The sequence below is a fragment of the Haliotis asinina genome, chromosome 5 (assembly GCF_037392515.1).
Source record: "Haliotis asinina isolate JCU_RB_2024 chromosome 5, JCU_Hal_asi_v2, whole genome shotgun sequence".
Lineage (NCBI taxonomy): Eukaryota > Metazoa > Mollusca > Gastropoda > Lepetellida > Haliotidae > Haliotis > Haliotis asinina.
In genome coordinates, this window is record NC_090284.1 from 67097470 (window position 1) to 67116847 (window position 19378).

The 19378-nt window shown below is 42.8% G+C and overlaps 1 protein-coding gene across 7 annotated transcripts in view; it reads left to right on the top strand.

Moving 5' to 3' along the window:
* LOC137284079 (coiled-coil domain-containing protein 57-like) overlaps nucleotides 1–19364 on the top strand; it is a 36723-nt gene extending 17359 nt beyond the window's left edge. For 3 of the 7 annotated variants that reach the window (XM_067815752.1, XM_067815751.1, XM_067815753.1), the window contains exons 12-22: nucleotides 9073–9207; nucleotides 11074–11236; nucleotides 11882–12067; nucleotides 13180–13280; nucleotides 13994–14194; nucleotides 15195–15254; nucleotides 16124–16358; nucleotides 16743–16903; nucleotides 17845–17944; nucleotides 18288–18479; nucleotides 18682–19364. In XM_067815752.1, coding sequence (XP_067671853.1) covers nucleotides 9073–9207; nucleotides 11074–11236; nucleotides 11882–12067; nucleotides 13180–13280; nucleotides 13994–14194; nucleotides 15195–15254; nucleotides 16124–16358; nucleotides 16743–16903; nucleotides 17845–17944; nucleotides 18288–18479; nucleotides 18682–18899 — 1752 coding nt within the window. In that variant the 3' untranslated portion in view covers nucleotides 18900–19364. The remainder of the gene's footprint in view (nucleotides 1–9072; nucleotides 9208–11073; nucleotides 11237–11881; nucleotides 12068–13179; nucleotides 13281–13993; nucleotides 14195–15194; nucleotides 15255–16123; nucleotides 16359–16742; nucleotides 16904–17844; nucleotides 17945–18287; nucleotides 18480–18681) is intronic. The other 4 variants (XM_067815755.1, XM_067815754.1, XM_067815756.1 and 1 more) reach the window with 2 other exon arrangements.
* Nucleotides 19365–19378: the final 14 nt, after the last annotated feature.

Below are 19378 nucleotides of genomic sequence, written 5' to 3' on the forward strand. Positions count from 1 at the left end.
ACTCCCGGAAAATGCCAGGGCATTCACTAACGCCCCACCAACCATCATAGCTATCGTGGCCATCCCTATATTTATTTCATTATATTATCAGGTATTATTCCTTGTTTTACTAGGATGTCTTTTGTGGCCATCGCCATACCAAGGTTCATTATGAGCATACCCATATCCTGCAGGTTGAAATCTAGCTTGATAGTTGGTTGTTTAAGCACCATTTTAGTCAACCGAGCGTACCCTACTGCTAGACTGGCTACCACTGTGGCGTGGTATGCGTCGTTGACGAACGTTTTCCCCTCAGACATTATGTATATGATATAAAATATTTTAAATTATAACATGATATGCGGGTCTACCATGGGGGATACCTCCATACCCCCACTGTTCTCACTGTTGGGTTGTGGCTCACTGTGGGAGGTGTATAACCATGTTATAACCACGGCAGCAGTTACGCCTACAGCCAACAACAGTCGGGTTGGGTTAGTCACTTTATGTTGGTTACACCACCGTTTTTTACCGGCAGCTACTCTCTTAGGATTCTTCTGTCTGGTTACTGTTGGGGGTACCACCACTGGGGTCTCCACCCTCACTGGTTCCTGTGAAGCCACTGGGGTCTCCTCCTGTGCAGCATCCATCTATACTATTATTATTATTCTTTCTCTCAAATTGGCAATGTTTTGCCGTGATAATCGCCGCCGTCACTGGAGCCAACAACATACCATATTTGTGGTACAGCCCGCAGCTGATAGAGCTCACAGCGTGTTCTATAAAAGGGTCTTTATCTAGGTCCTCCCATAGGTAAAGTCGGCGCTCTGGTGGAATGGGAAGGAAGTGTGATACAATACCGGTGTATATCTGGGTCATAGCCGATCCTATTGTCTTTGTCATTTCTGCTCCGAGCCGGGACTCGTATCTAGCGTACAGCTTATCGATTTCTTCGGCTGACATTTTGTGAATTTTATCTGGAGTGTAGTCTCCAAAGTAATGTTTGGCTTTGCCGCCAACAGCCAACGCCACCAGTTTCTCTCGCTTGGGGGAATCCCCAGTTGGGGAACCCTCCACAGACAATTGTTCGAGCAATTCCTCACACTCCATCTTATAATATAACAAGTAAGATTTAGTTTTAACTATATAATACCCGATGCAGATAAAACACAGAGAAATGAAAGTTAAGTTGCACACGACAAATACTTCAAATATCATAGCTATGCTTAGCATTTGCTTAGCTTTGCTTAGCTTTTGCTTAGCTTTGCTTAGCAAACTATATATGCTACTGGTTGGTCGGTTTTTAGAACGAGCTTAGCGTGTTTAGTTTCAGCGAGCTGTTTCTTTACCCGTTCCCGTTCTAATTTACTCATCACATCGTTCTCTCTCAAACACTCCTCGAACGAATCCCTGTCCTTGCAGTGAAATAAGGCCACCCATCGCGTCTGCTCCCTGAGGTCTTTCAACACCGAGTTGAACTTCTGCGTTAGCACCCAGACGCTGTGATTTGCATGCCGGCCGGAGAAGGCCAGGTACGATAGCATGTCTCTCTTTTTTGTTATCTCGCGATTAGCGCTGCAGTCGTCCAGTATAAACAGCGTCGGTTCCCCTTTAAATTTCTCGTGAAGAGCTTTCAACCAGTCCTGCAGGCGTGTTCCAGGGTCGATTTTGTGTACGTCCGGGTCCGTCATCACCCAAGGTCGCGCGTACGTTTTATTCATGCCCAGAGTAGGGCACATGATAACGATGTTATCGAACACATCCTTGTAGTAACCCTCCAACATATCCAACACGAAAACGGTCTTCCCACAGCCAGTCTGCCCGCATATGATAGCGCAGTGTGGGTCAGTGGGGAGGGGGATGTTGGGGTACCCCCCACTAGTAGATGGCTTGCACGAATCTCCCATTGTCTATATTAAGTTGCGCGTCCATAATAACGTACAGATATAATTTCAACTTACCAGCGGTTTGAGCCTTCTTATTAATCTGGATGGTTATCCCTTCGCTGCCGTTATCTATACGACGCCCGCTACCATGCAGTTTATCATCATCCGTGGATCGCATGTCCAACCATAAGGCGTATTTGGTGGTCAAGTATTCACCGATGTGCACGGAGCCGAGGTCCAGGTCCTTTGTTATGTAATCCCCCACTGGTAGCTTTTTTATCTCATCCCACTGCTGGTGTGGTCTCATACCATGACTGAACAGCTGGTTGGGCACGCCCTCGATGGTCACTTCCACCTTTTCAATCTCGGGGTTGAAAAACTTCTCGCTGTCCCTCCGGAATGGCTCGTAATCCTCCACGGGGACGACCAGGATACCTTTCATCGATCGCGCCGGCACGTTCAGGTTGATATTCCACACAGTGTCGCTCTTATCTCGCATGACTGATCTATGCCTCAGTACGCGATCATACAGGATAGCCATCTTCCCAGAATACTGGCTTCGAACCTGCCTGGCCAGATCCGGGCTAGTGACCATGTCGAACTCCAGAGAGATGTTGTCTATGGTATAACTGGCCTCATCACCGTTCGGCGTACGCACTACTTTGCTATAGTCATTAAACGTGAGCTCGTATTCAAGCCTATCACCCAGCGCGGCCTGGTAAAACGGCGCGTGTCCCGTGAGCAACTCGAAGTCGAGCGGCACGCAGAATCGATTCCCGTATGCTAGAGCGATAGCCTTTTCACCGTCCGATAGCTTGTCTTGCTGGTCTGTCGTGAAGACGTACCCTATGCGCGCCCGGGTTGATTTGCTGATGCCCTGGTACACATCATTGACTCGTTCTCTCTCGCTTTTCCAGAGATCCTTGTAGCAGTGAAACACGTCGCTGTCGTCGATGCTCAGTACCTCGTTACCGCTGATCTTGACGGTCGTTTTCTTGATGATAGCTCGACCCACGTTCCGCACTAGCTCGCGTTTGTCGTTGTCGGAGGTCAACGTGATATTGAACGCCAGTCGAACAGTGCCTGGTACAATGAGGTCATTCTCACCAAGGTTTGGAAATCTAACCAGCAGAGTTTGGTTCTGGTCTATCTTGCTGGGATTGTTGGTGATGGTCACCGACTGTCGCACGGCTCTGGCACCTAATGGCTCTCTCAATTTTCTGAAAGGATCTAATTTTCTACCGTACATTGTTATATATAAATAAAATATATTTAAATACTAATGGATGAAGACATAGATATGACGGAGATGCCGGGCGCTAGTGCCCAAGCATTCGATGATGAGCAGGAGACCTCATTTACTAGTTCACCATTGAGCCAAGAACTCTTGGAAACAACGGTAAATGATTATTACAAAAGTTTAAAAAGCGATAAAAATTACGTTGAACCCCAGGGTATATACCATAAGAATTTTTTTGTTGATACAAAGGGTGTTCTACGTCTTAAGTCTGCCCCAGGGGTTGACCTCTTTAACAAGATCAATAAAAAACCACTGGCCTTGTCAACTCTAGCCAGCCGCAATGGTGGTGCTGAATTTATCCGTGAACATCTAAACATGCGTGATTACGGTGGTGCAATACCTAAGACCGTTAAAGAAGATCTGCAAGCTACCAGATCCCACCTCACCACTATAGATGAAATGACGCCAGAGCGTGCTACAGAAGCCTCGGACAGCATAGAAAAACTGTTGAGCACCTACTGGGACAAACCGTTACCGGGATTTGACTTTCCGGTAAGGGAACTGCGCGGCTTAGACGAAGCCGTGAAACGCGTGCGTGGAGAACTCGTGAACAACATGGGGAAACTGAACGAAATCGACGAGCACATCGCTAGGGAAAAAACCAAACTCACCGAAACTGACGACGATGATATGAAGAATCGTATCAATGAACGACTACGCGATTTAGAAGACGAGAGACGTACACGATTGGAAGCCGCTTCCTCGAATCGTGAACATCTTCGATCCCAGATCAGTCGCATTCGGGAAACAATCGATAGAATACTGAATGAAGATACAACTTTAGCCAACAGGATTCGGATATTATTCCGGGAGCAAGGGATCACCATCGCCAGCATTCTGACTGCATTGGGTTTAATCATATCAACCCTGGTGGTGTCACTGGTGGGAGGAACCCCTGTGGGGCCTGCCGGCGGCGGTGGAACTCCAGGCGGTGGTGGTGGTGTTAAAGACTGGATCAAAAAACTCGGGGAAGGCCTAGCTAAACTGGCTGGTAAAGCCGCCGAAGCCCTTCCCGGCATACTGGGTAGCATCGTCTCGTGGTTGTTGAGCGCTCTGTCTAAAACTGCCATGTGGCTCAGTCAAAACCTGTGGGCAGCCATCGTCGCCGTGGCGGGTCTGGTGTACGTAGCGGCTAAGAAATCTTTAACCAAATAAGTCCCAAAGTTACCCCACCAACCACTAGGGCTGTTTTATTATCAATATGCTGCTGATAGGAGACCTGCATATGAGGGGCCACCTCCTGTGGTGTTGGTTGAACTTTAGGCTCCGGAGGTGGCGCCACTATACCCTTTTCACGTGGTTGGGTGCGTGGGATATGTGGGGTGTTAATATCGGGGTTGATACCCAACTTTTGGTCCGCCGTGGCTATGACTATTTTGTTGTTATAACCCACCACTTTTTTTACTCTCAGTTGCATATCACTCGGAGACATATACAGCCCCACACCGAACACGTAGTTAACTTTCGATCTGGCGTATTCTAACACGTTTTGGTAGCGTTCGATGGCCCGCGGGAGATCAACTGGAGAATTAATAGCATCCTCAACGTTGGAAACGAATTGTTTCTGAGCGTCGTAAGCAGTTCCCTTACCGAGGATGTTAGAACGCGTCATCGACTGCGCACCCAACAGCGACCACACATACGTTCGAATCGAGTCGTTCAAGCGTATTGTACCAGCACGAGTGAATCCTTTCGATGTGTCCAGCATGTACATTTTCCACCCGTCTGCGGTTGACTGCTCCACTTTCTGGACTGTGAAAGCAACACCACCTTTAAAGTTCATACGATCATCCCTCCATTCATTACTCGACAAAGCAAAGTCCGGGCGTAGTTTACCTTGTTTCAGTATAAGATCACTGAGTTCTTTCACTGATCGCACGCCATCAGAAGGAATACCCAACCCGTGGTTCGGCCCCGGCAAACGCCAATCCGTCTTCGGGTTTATTTCGAATTCATTACAAATACGTTCATAGGCCCGTCTATCGTATGGGTTGTTTGTTGCGTCCCACGCTTTGTCCTGTGGGAGGGGGGCACTGATCTCTTTAAGGATACGTCTGACCTGGTAGTACACGTGGAATTTGAACACAGACTGACTCAGCGGTCCACGCCGAGTGTCGGTCAATGCCACACCACACCCCGTTGTAGCGCACCACACAGCAAAGTTGAATTGATTCTGCCAGAACTGCATAGGGTTGTTGAACCACGCGTGGACTGCCTCAATGTTAGTCACCATAAGCTTATACTTATCGAACACATCTAAAAGCTGGGCATTGAAATACAACTCAGGAGCAACCACGATCTTCATGGGGGAGAAATCTACATCCAGTTTAGGGTAAAACACACCAGGGGAATACATTTTAAAACTATTATATAAATAAATATATATGTAATATGTACATAACACTTCCTGGAATAACGAGCGGTGAGGCCGTTCAGCTGACGCACGCGATCGATAACACGTCAGGTCAACTCGAAGTCGCACTCTGTGATATCACCTACCTACCGCAATGGACTAACATTAATATCAGCAACAATAAGCTGTTCGTCAGTGGAACTCGCAGTCAGATAACTGACGGCTACTACAGCGTGTGCTCTCTAAACGACGAGGTCTTCAAACCCCTGGGAGCCGAACTCAAGATGAACGACTCAAACGGCACAGTGGTGTTAATCAACAACGGAAGAACCTCATTGAGGCTAGGCCGACCATTAGCGAGGATACTCGGTATGTCTCCTGACGAGATAAAACCAACAACAACCGTCACAGGCACGAAGTTACCCGACTTAGTACCGTACCGAGAGCTGTACATTCATCTAGGCCAGGTGAGCACAACGTATAATATTCAAGGAGGCCACCCTTCCACTATACTGAGAGCAGTGCCGGTGAAAACTGAGAAATTCAACGACGGTAGAACCGAGTCGTTTTCACCACGGCAGTATAAGAGATTAACCCAGGGCAACATACCTGAACTGACAATATCGGTGTTAGATATAAATCATAATCCTGTAAATATAGGATACCTCAGCTTAACGCTTCACGTAACATGACCAGCGCACAAGGGCCCGGAGTGAAAAAATGTGTCAATATCGGGATCTCCGACCTCGGAGACACACGCGGTTTCGACGCTCCCGGAGTAGATGGTAAATCGTACGCCTTACAACTAAAAAACAACATTTACAAACGCGTTGAAATCCCCTCCGGTGGAGCCCTAAGTGATATGATAGATACCACAGGAGCAACAGCCAACACTAAGTACGCCCTCGTCAACACCGGTGATGACAACTGGAGAATATACCCATCATTCGGAGGTAAACTGTTCGACTTAGACGATGTTGAGAGCACTACCGTCGTCAAAAACAAACCATATATGCTCGTCTTCACCGAAGATGACAAGTGGGTGTTGTTACCCGATAACAAATGGTTTCTCAATATTAGACTCGTCTCCCCTTACGTGTTCACGGATAACAAAGACAACCACCTAAACAAAGTCGTGAACAATGGAACCCTGCTCGTGGCTTACGTCCCAACTCAGAGACGTAGCATAGTCGTCAGCCCAGTCAACACTATAGCAGCCCACATGCTATCGAGTAAACCAGCCATACAAAACGTGAAATTGCAGTTGGTGTCTGAATTCGAAGGCGTGGTTAAGATACTAGAGAGTCTACCGGCAAACTCAACACTGTTCATCAAAGTCTACCTAGGGGAACCATCGGGGAATGATGTCGAGATCGTGAAGGGGATCAAACTCGGGTGGGTGAAACGACACCAGTTTCAAGTTTGCAACGTTTACGTGCGGGTGGGTGTCGACTCCAAGACCAGTCTGCAGGGGGTCAACGTGATCGTAGAAAACAAGATATCACTAATCAATATCTTCCTGCCTGACAACATACACTTCATGGGTATAAAGTTAACCCCTGAATTATTATCAGAAAACCAGTTGGAAATTATATCATAATAGTATAATAATGACTAATCATCATCCCAACACTACACTTAACGACCTGGGAGATACAGATGGATTCGATCAGCCTGGTGAGGAAGATGAATTATACATCCTACACTTCAAAGACAACGTGTACAAACGGGTGTCGTTATCAGATTTTAAAGAGCCTAAATGGTTGATCAACTTAACACTCACCTCACCTTATATCACAATAGAAGGAGATAAATATAAATCAATCTCTAAGATTAGGAACAACGGCATCTGGATCGGGGATTTCATTCCGGAGAGGGAATTAGCACACTTACCACATGTTGGTCATATAAAAAAAAGGTTAGGTGCTTATCCAAACAATAAATTAACATTTAGCGAATATCTTCCTCGCATATCATCCCCTTGCACACTCATCATAGAAGTCTTCTTTGAGTATTCAGGCGATGAAAACACCTCACTAGTACACCAAATTTTACCCGGGGTGTCAATACAATGGTTTGATGAACACCGAGACCAATATTGCCGTATTGTTATACAATGGGATACCCCCGGGGGTACTATAAACCACTTAATAAACCTCCGTGGGGTTTCTATTACAACAGGAAATTTTATTTACCTCTCACCTATTACCCTGACTAGTAGTCTAGATCTTGTAGACTTCAAATACATTAATAGAGTATTAACTGAAACCCAATTAAAATATCTTTCAAAATATATATTATAGGATGGGTCTGTACCCAGTCGTAGAGGAAGTAGCGAAGACGTTGGAAACCGTAGATGGGTTCCGCTTGAGGCAGTTATGTGATGTGAAACGTCAACTAGAACAAGACCGTGACACGCGGAAAGCATTATGTAAAAAATATAATAGAGCTTTCAATATCGTGGACGGGGCTGACACTACCCTTATGACAACCAGCATGGGACTAGGGGCGGCAGGAGTTGTGTTGTTAACCACCATCGTGGCTGCACCTATAGTTCTAGGTTTTGAAATAACAGCTGGGATAGCGGGGGTGTTAGGGTTGACGCTTAAGTTGGTATCACGCAGACTGCATCGTAAGGCATTGAAACACGATGAGATCAGGGTTCTGGCCGAAGCAAAGCTGAACACAGTTAGTGAGCGTATTTCCACGGCACTCTCTGACAGTAAAATCTCAGAAGAGGAGTTTCGTTCAATCCTATCTGAACTCAAAAAATATAACGAAATGAAACAAGATATTCGATCCAAGTCTCGTAAGTCTGCTATCAGCGAGGACGAGAAAAAAAAGTACATAGAACAGGGAATACAAAAAGCCCAGCAAGCCTTTATTATGAACACCAAAGAGATCGTAGGCGGTTCACGTTAAACTGTTTCATCGATATAAACATAACATAGCCGTAAGCGAGCCACCGATCCTATATGGTCGGTCAAAACTTACAACATAGATAAAGTGGATATGAAAGCCGACGAACCTAACTTATACTACTTGAGGGATGGGCCGGGTAGGGGGTTTGTAAGAGAAGAATTATTGATCGTACCGTACGGCACAGTATTACCGCCTGCCAAGTCACGGTAAACGTGATGGCGTGGCTTTGTAGTAGGGGCAATAGTAGCAAGAGCTAATGGTCCCACCAAAGCCTCATTTAGTAAATGAGGCTTTTTAGAGGGGTTTTTGAAAAGTGTTTTCGGACTGTCATTCCCTATACTACTTAGTTTATTAAAAGTCTGTCTGATAAGGTTTTGCTGCAGGGAGTCTTTCCTAATAAAGAGAACTGGAAGAACATGTCATCACAAAGTTATGGTATAAGTGATCTTCTCAGTATTAAGAAAAGTTTACTTGGAATATTTCAAAATCTCAAAACCAACCAAAGTATGGTATAGGCCAACAAGTTTCAATAACACTGATGCAGTTTCACTACCCTTTTGAAAGAAATTGGCGTGATGTTATGAATATTCCAGCATCAGGACTAGTCCAAGATGCCCATGTTGATGTTGCAGGCTGTGGCTGAGGTGAGGGAGAAGTTGCGAGAGATAGAGCAGAAAGACATGCTGATAAACACTCTACAGAGGGACCGAAACATCGCCATGGCAACCCTTAAACATCATGGGATTCCTATCAACAAGAATGTAAATGTAAGTGTACATAAGACAGGACTTCAGGTTGTAAATTAGGGTTGGGTATTACAAAATTTTTCGTGTTGCGATATATTGCGCTATGTGTTGACGTATTGCAGTATGCATTGCAGTATATTGTGAACGTGTAACACATGGGTTAAGGTAATGAAATTTCTTTTTCCTTTCTTTGGAAACAATCCCACTGCATGTGATTGTACAAGAGATCAACTGAAAATGATTGGAAGACTTCACTCTAAAGTTTGTAACTCGAGAAAAAGCATCTGCAGCTGCGTCTGCCATTTTGGTTTGTTCATCCTTACAACTAGTACTGGTTCCAATCTATTATTATAATTCATTCAGTTTGAAAAATGCAATTATAAGATCAATAAACATTCTCAAAACTATCAGTTTACATTAGTATAAAGGAAATACAAATGTTATTGGTAGTTTTGACTACATCACAAAAACTACCAATTGTATTGGGTGAACCAGTTCGTGAAAAGTGTACTGCAATATCTCATATTGTGAAGTTCAAATTGTAACATACTGGTTCACCCTACTGTAGACATTACAAAACGGGTTTGTTAAATGCCATACTTCTGACATGGACTTGTAATTGATACGATATGTGACATTTATGAGTGTAGTAAACTGTTGTCCCTTCTTAAACTCATTTTTATCATCAAATTGATGCATATTTTGTATTTCTCATTATCACAGTGATGCAGTACTGTGACTCAGTGATGATAAATCATTCAGTTTACTGCTTACTATGTAAACTTGTCTTAACTTTAACAAAACCGGTTCAGCCATATTGGTTTATTAACAAGGCTGTGATGATAATACAAACTACATAGCATCAAAGACCATGTAATATGGCATATTGTTACTTGCCTGTGGAAGGTACTGCTGTGTAATATTTTTAAGGCAATATTACTCTACGGTAGTGTAATACTGCCAGACATTTGACGTCACAATGCTAATGCCTCAGTCGCAATTCTACTAGACCTTGCTTGACTCACAGAGAGCTGAGAGTATTCACACTGTAGGCAATTTCGCCATAGTTTTATCAATTTATGTAGGAGTGTAATAAGCAAGAATATTAAACTTGCTTCTGTGAAATACCATTTTTATTAAACTCATGAAAGATTTAGTATCAAACTTGCTTCACTCATTTACTCAAATCATTTACTCGTTTGACAAAAATGGTATTACATGGAAGGTCGTTTCGTATCCTCTGTGTATTTCATTAAAGATGTATTTGCATTAGACTGAAGCACAAGAGCCTTAAATCCTCATAAATGAACCTTTGGACACATCACTATGGAAAAGTCAGGCACAGACCAGTATTAGTATTTGTACAGTTTTATAACAGTTGTTTGGTCTGAAAGCAAATAATCCACATGTTTATCATCGTAAGGCATATCCACAAACCAAACTGTAAAATGTTTCCGCCATTTTGGAACTCACTCTGCCGTCAGTGACAAACATTATTCTGGTAATTGGGTGGTAAGTTACAACAAAAATAATAGTAATAGTAATAATCTTCTTATATGGCACTCATGTCACATTGCCTGCTCACAACACTATGCACATTACCATCCCAGGGAATCATACAGCCATGCTGCCTGTTAAACACTCACATTGATAGCACATCCCCATGGTTACCCATTTTACAGCTCGGTGAATTGAGACATGTGGATCTAAATATCTTGTCTCCAAGGATTGTCTGCAAATGTGGCCACGTCAGGACCTGAACCTAGGTATCTCCATTGGGGATCAAACCTAGGACTTTGGCATGATAGGCATATGCTATACCACTGCACTGTTGTGCTCCACAATAATGGCAACATGAGAATCATGACAACATAACCTTAAATCAAGGTTGACAGCTCAGTGTTTGAGGAAGAGAGTCGGCATGACCTGAGGCAGCTGCAGGACCAGAATGACAACCTTCGGGAGGTGATACGCCAGATGAGAGAACAGATGGAGGACCTAGGCCACAACCTCCCGACACAGTCAGGCACCCCTGCTGTACCCTCAAGAGGTGAGTAGAGCCCTCTCATTTTTAGCACTTTTGTGTGTTATACAAATTTAAGCATTGATGATGTCATAATGTTGTTTCGTCTGATTCTAAGCCAGGTCTTCACTGGCCATTCTAGCACGTGTAACTGGTGCAGATATTGGTCATTATGCACAATTATTGAGAGATTACTTGTATATACCATCTGTAACATGGTCAGTGAGAGAAATGTATGGAATATTTTGATTCTGGACGTAGCGTCAACAGATTCTCCCAATTTGTTTATTATGGATTAAACTCAAGAGCTTCTCACTGTTTCCGTGTGCCAGTGGACCACTGAATATCAGCTTTAGTGATAAATTTGAACCTTTTTGCCATTAAGAAATTACTTAAAATTTGAACATCTGATATTTCCATCAAGTTTCTACAGAAAATCATGGCTACTTTATTATCACTATTATGCTAACATTTTCTATACCACTGATAACCAGTACAACAGCTCAAAGGCACTTTGTTTACTCTTGATTACTGGATGGTCATCACAATGGTAGGTGCACATCATGCTAGGTGCACTCAGTTAATATGGCTTTCCCATCCTTGCAATGACTCAGACACATGCCAGCCTTGAAGACATCCTGTATTTTGACATTACACGGTTTGATGACCCAGACTATGTGAGCGGTCTGGAGCAGGAGGTCACACAGCTCAAACAGAAGGTGAGGAAGCTGAAGGAAGAACTGGAGGCTCACAAGATGCCTGGTGTCACATCACACCCAGAGAATGATGATGTAATGGCTGAGGTCAAGGACAACACTGTTGTCAGGAGCCACATTCAGATGCTCAACAATATGCTGGGTAAGAAGAGCAGTGGATAAAGGGATCATGAGCTGGGTTATAGTGCCACTAGTATCTGCAAGGTTACATGTGGGTGTGTCAGTTTAATGTCAGTGGAGAGCCCAGTATGACAGTTACATTACGTTTAACACTGTGGTAAAACTGATTAGAATGGGTACGATTGTGCAAACCAGGGTTTGGGAAATAGTGAATAAGGCTTTGGATTGGAACCCAGACCTACCATGATATTGCATGCTGTCATTCGTCACTGGGAAATTCAGAAACGTTTTGAAACTATGAAGGATGGGTATGACGAGATGTCTGTTGACCACCTCCATGGTCTTACTTGTTGGTCATTTGCCCAGAGAGCTTCAGGCTAGTTGGTTGGCAACATCTTTTCAAGAGATGATTCCCAGGTGAGGATGCCAAGTACTCAGCATTAAGGGGATACCACAAGGACTGTCACAGATTCAAGTACAGTTGAGGCCCTCTAAACTGGTATTTGTTGGGACCAGCAAAAAATGCCAGAATAGGGGGCATACTGGTTTAGAGAACGTTTTCATACATCCATCAGTGTGATTGACTTTGCAACTTCATGAGCAATTGATGAACATGTGAGACACATTCACAATGGCTGACAAATTGTGTGACAATCAGTTTATGATACATCTGACACATGTCACTCACCAATGAGTTTACTGCACATTCAGCCATATCTGTTGAGATAGAACAAAGAGTCAATTGGTCAGTCTATTGTGGCAAGATATGGAATAGACTCACACCGAGGGTGTATAAGTAATCATAAATTAACTTTTTTCTGCCGAGACCAAATTCTGGTGCTGATATTGAGAGCATCCCAGATTTGAGGGATGACAGGATTTAATTTAAAGCTTCCACTGTAGTTCATCATGCTGGTTAAAGTCAGTTGATTAGCATCATGAAAGCAATAATCACAGTAGTCCGAGTACAGACAGCACACACTCTCACTGTTTCTTGTCCATTTTAACCATTGCAAAAACAAATGATATCAGTCTTCATTTTGTCTGGATACTCACTACCTTTTTATGATCTGCTGCTATATATATATGATGACATCCCCAGTAAATGTGATCTTGTCATCTCTGTTGCATCAGGCAGTGTGAGGAGTGAGAAGGTGGAGCTGACTGCACAGGTCCGCAAGCAGCAGGCACGGATACAGTATCTGGAGAGTCGGGGATCTCAGCTGGAGAAGCAGGTGACAACACACTCCAGAGTCACACTCACTACTTCTGTACTCTCTTCAGTGTAGACTACCAGTGTCCATAACAGGCCTAATGATCTTACACCCCACACACTTATTACAGTGACTAAGATTGCATTCAGGAACGAGACCTTGATACCAAGCTGGTTCTGGTGTGGACATTTCTTTGACTGACACCGAAACAGATTGTCAAAGGCATATAATTTAGTTTGAGCATATTGTTTGTCATTGTATGCGTCATTGTATGTGAAACAAACTGCAAGAATGGTGTAACTTCAGCATATTCTAGCCTCTGATGAACACCTTTGTCTGTGTTGATTCCTGAATATTCTTTGTGTGGTGTTACCAAGAGTTCTTTGATGGGAGGGCCGGTGACCCAATGAAAAAGACCTGGACTTGATTCCCCTCATAGGTACCGTGATATTGCTGGAATTTCACTAAAAGCAGCACAAAACCCCTGGATTGGAACATCCTTTAAGTTAAAGTGTCTATTTGATGCCAGACTCCGGTGATTGTCACAAGTCTATGTTAAAGTATGGGAGTTACGACTCTGTTGTAGCGCTATGATCACTCTCAGAAACGAGGGCCCTGGATCACAAGTGATCTCATTGTGATATAACCGACACTTTTCTATGCAGCAATAAACTCAGTTCACCATCTCACTATCAATCAGGTGGTCTCTCCTTACAAACTGTGTTCAATTTCAGCCTCGCCAGAAGCAGGTGGAGATTGATCAGTTGCAGTATGAGGTCAATGCTGGGAAGAGGCGGCACGAGGCTGAGGTGGCAGGTTTGAGGTCACGCGTTTCTGACTTGGAACAGCAGCTGGTGGAGACACGAAAGGAAGCAGACGAATACTACCGCAGTTCCCTAGAGAGAAACACAGAGGTCACTGCCCTCTCCAATGAGGTCAGATTCCATAACCATGAAAATACATTTGTAGATCATGTCCTTTATCCCTCCATGTTGCAAGTTTCTCCTATGTAAGAGGATGTTCCCAACATTACCTGCTTGTTGGTGAGTGAAGGCTGTGAACAATGCATCAAACTGTCAATGAATGGCAATTGTTGAGTCTTCATTAGCACATAATCAATGGTAGAAATGAAACAATATTGATGCATTGATGGTATGTATCTATAGTTTAGTAATTGACCTCCGTTGATAAATGCACAACACAAAATACAAGAAGTACCAAATGTGTTTACTTGACATGAGTTTCACGTTTCTTGTGAGTTATGACAAGAGACTGAAACTACTTCAGCTTGTTTTTATTTCACATAAACTGTACATTCATTTAAGAAATGACTTCAAATGAGACAATTCAAGAAGAAAACCACCTTTTACAATAGTATTGTAATAGTCGCAACAGACTATTGCTAACGCAATAGTTTGTTGCAATAGACTCACTATCGCAACAGCTGTTTGCCCCTCAGTAGTCTCCCCTATGGCTGGATGCAATGTTTCAGCCTGGTTGACTGTGGCATCATGTGTGTGTGCCAACAACATCTTCAGTATGCAGTCAGGCACTGACAAGAGAAAACTTGATTATGTACAGGTCACCGTTATGACTTGAATATCACTGATTACCATCAGACAAAATTCACTCAAGCAGACATGTTGCATGTAAAACTAAGTATTGGCCTCAAACATGAGAAAAGCATAGTATTAACAGGTTCAGTGGGATTGAACAATGGCTCTCGTCTTCGATTTGATGTAATTCCACACTTTGTTAAGGAGTCTAAACCTTTGGATGATATTATTGTCAAAATACACTGATTAATCATGTTTAAATCCACTATCCGATAATGCAGCAATTTAGAGTAGCAGCAGAGTAGTAAACACAAAAATATTGTCCTCATTTACTACATCCTGGGAGTACTTGTGTTACTGAGATGTTTGTTTATTCCAGTTAGCAGCCATGAAAATGGAAATCAGTGAGAGGAGACCACCTGTCAACTTCGGGGCACAGGTAGGAGAGTAGCAAAATAGACATTTGGAGTGTAGAAAAGAAGACATTTAGATTGAAGATAAGTAGACATTGTGGAATATACTGCATCATAATCCCATAGAACAGGAACTACTAAACATCTCTGTACAGATGGCCAAAACACGTTTTCACTTCTCAGCATCCTGTCCTTATCCAAAACATATTGAAATGTTAAGAATTTTGTATGTTTTCTCAAGGGAACGTAAAGAGGAGATAAATATAGATAAGTCATTGGTGAAAAGACCTTGCCCTTTTGCTCCTAGGAGTCTTGTTTATATATGAATTGTGTCATTAGCGAATGCAATATCTTAAGCCTTAAACAGAAACATGTCATGGCAGGATGTCTTTAAATGCTCACACAGTAAATCTTGTTGAAATATGCAAACTAGTCAAAACCAGGGAAAATCTGTTTCACTTTATCCTCCTCTTTCAAAAGAAACAAGACATACACAAACTGAATCCTACTTATATTAGTTGCCTGGCAGTGACTGTTATATTTAGCAGCTGACAACAAGCATGGTGATGTAGGAAGTGTTTGTTTATTGCAGTTTTGCAACATACAAAAGTTCTCTTAAAATATACATGGATGGTCCACTTATAACAGTTACATACCCTCATGAGGCACTAAAAGATTACTTACAGATTGGTCTAGAAGTTTGTCAGCGACTCTTATTGGAGCAGGATGCTTAACGTTATAGACAAAGCACTGACTTACATGTCAAAAGCATGCATGTCTCATATTTTCAGTGTATGTTGTTTTCTAAGATGTCAACAAGCACTACACTGTTGCCATGGTTACATGTTATGGTTTTGTAGTGAAGCTAATGAAGCATCCTTACATGTGTGTACAGGAGCTTGTGATCCAGCAGCTTCAGGATGAGATACTGAGACTGAAACAAAAGGGAAGTGGCATGACATCCACCATGGACAGCATAGGAATGGAGGACAGACAAGGGGAGACAACTCAAGTGTCTGAACTTCGATCCAAGCTGAAGCAGGCAGTAAAACACATCAGTCAGCTGGCCAAGGAAAAACAACAGTTGATTGAAATAGGGAACAGGCTGAGAGCAGAGCTTAAGAAATCTGGTACAAATTTTTTCTCCAAACACACCCCTACTGACTCATTGTCAGCATTTTCATGTATATGTGAATTAACTATTATATATATCAACCTTCAAGAAAATATCATCACTGTCTGTGTTTTAGTTAGAAATGGATCCAAACCATTCATCGATTTTACTCAGATTCCTACATTCATTTGGAGTGCCTGTTGGTCAACGTGTTCACTTGTCACTCTCAAGACCCATGTTCAGTTCCGGACATGGCTACAATGTGTGAAGCCCATTTCTATTTCATATTATTTCTCACTCCTTTGAGTGAAGTAATTAAAATGATGACATGTTATAGCTACTCTAACTGCATGTGATAAATGATGAAAACATCAGATAATTATGCAGATTTTTCCTCCAGCAGTAGCTCATACCCAGACTCATCTACCTGTGACAGCAATACAACAAGAGACAGTGTCTCCAGGTCGATCCAGGCCTCCAATGGAGTCCAGACCTAACACAGACCAGTATCGTAGTAAGCTGCAACAGCTGGAAGCCCTACAATATCAACTGACAAAACAGGTAAGATATGTTGGTCCACTCCTGTGGATAGGGTGGGTTTGCAAGGATGTGGTCTCGATTGTGACCTGTGGTCTATAGATCTGCTAAATGCAGAATCATGGTTCTCTTTTCATAACAGTGACCTACGCAAATGCTTATGGTTTATAACAAATGTTTTACTTTTTACCAGGAGATATGAAACAGTTTTATATGGTAAATGCTGCCATCCAAATGAATCTAAAACTATGGGTGTCCCCAGATATAATGGTCAACATATTCTGATGAAATCAAACAAATTTCAGCTTGCAGTCATGTGTAAGCCACAATCTTTGGCAAATGTTGTCATAATAAGTGAAAGGGTAGGTTAAGCACAACGACTGCATTATTTGATAAAGGACATAACTCTTGTTCGAATGAGAATAAAGGTAAGAAATGCCTGATGCATTGAGTTACCGACAACCAAACGCAACTTTGAAAATGTTTATTCTTCAACATATAGACATTAATAAGCAAATTCAGTGCATTTCGAAGGAAATAATCGCCAAGCAATCTACCCGTCCCCATTTTGGGATGCTGGTAACGCACATTACCAGCATCACCTTGGGTGAATGAGTGAGTTTAGTCTTACGCCACACTCAGCAATATTCAAGCTATATGGCAGCAGTCTGAAAAATAATCCAGTCTGGACCAGACAATCCAGTGATCAACAACATGAGCATCAATCTGGGCAATTGAGAACCGATGACATGTGCCAACCAAGTCAGCAAACCTGACCTCCCTATCCCGTTAGTCACCTCTTAGGAGTCGCCTTTCATGGCAAGCAAGGGTTGCTGAAGGGATAAGGGACATAATTTTTGTTCAAATGATGAAATAAAGTAAGAAATGCCTCACACATTTCTGATTTGGTTGTTGGCATGTCTTTGTATCCAGGCAGCATCACAAGACTAGACTTGTTGTTTCAGGAACTGCAGTATGCCCAAAGGCATGTTGTGCCAGTGATGGAGTCCACTGACAAATCTTTAGATGACATCCCGACAAGGCAATTAACTAATCCCCACACAGGTAAGTTTATCTTTGAACATTGCAGATTCATCCTCAGCCCATCATTCCAATTATGGATCAATGGTTGAGTTGAGACTCTCTGTATTCTATTTGATTCATCCAAACCCTGTCGAAAATATCCAGTAACTATTCCTTAAAGACAGAGTAGGCTCAACCAATGATGCCATCCAAACCAGATTTACTACTATATTTTGCATATCTATCAAGATGTAAACAATTACCATATTTACAGAGGCAGTTCTGGGCCTGGCATCAGTACAAACCTCCAGATTAGTTCCAGCATAGTTCCACTTAAATCATAATAAACCCCAAATCAAGCAACATTTATTTAATGTACTGTCAGGACATCTGGAGCAGACGTCCAGTTCCCTAGGAGACACGCAAAAAACCGAACCCCAAGGAGTGATCAGTGACAGAAAACTCCTACTGAGCATGTCATCTGCAGGAGGGGAGTCATTGCAGGAGATCTGGAGGATGCTGGATGAAAGGCAGAGTCCAGGCATCTTCACACCTAAAACACCTCGCTCCAGAGCTGGTAGGTACAAGGTACAAACTAGGCATAGATGCATGATTATCCTGACACAGTTACTAAAGTGTATTAAATAACTGAAGGGAGTTCCATATTTGATTATTTTCTGCTTTGTAGTAAAATATGTTGAATTGTTCTTCAAAGTTCTATCAAGCTACAGTATGGACCTTCATAGCGAAGGTGAATTATGCATTTCTTATTTTTCTAGATATTATGAATCCACCATCTCCTAACATCCGTGTGTCGCCACGTATGTCCCCTCGTGTTACCCGAGACAAGGGGTTGAGCATATCTGGAACTAAGACAGACCTGACCAACCGGCCATCCCCCGAGAGGAAGACAGCCTCTCATAAGATGAAGGATCAACGGAGAAGTGCTCCTAAATCAAGGAACTATAACATCAGAGATGACACTGCTGTCAGATGACACTAAACTGGACAGTCGTTGTCTCCTACCAAAGTACATCACATCTAGAGTCACATCAATTCATCTTACACCTGTACCTTACCTGCTCAAATTCCAAATATGTGAACTGACCCAGTTGATATAAGTGTTTACACATGATCATCTTGTTCCTCTGTTCTAAAGGATTGTGTGACTAGTTCTTATAAATACTGTGATGGAAAGGGACAGAATCCTGTTACTTGTGTTCTGGAAAGAGTTCACAGAAATCCTCTCTGGAAAGAGTACTGGTGCATTGATGCTGCCAGTCAGTGTAGGCAGATGTTGATCTAATTAATCTACATACAGATAGGTGTAAGTATTATCAGTTGTTAACATGTTCATTAACTGTACCTTCTTTCAGTTGGAGTATTCCTCCTTCATCCAAGTCCAGACATGACACTTGTTGTAAGCATACTGCACATTGTTACATAAAAGACAAGTCTATTAGATGCTCTTGTTGC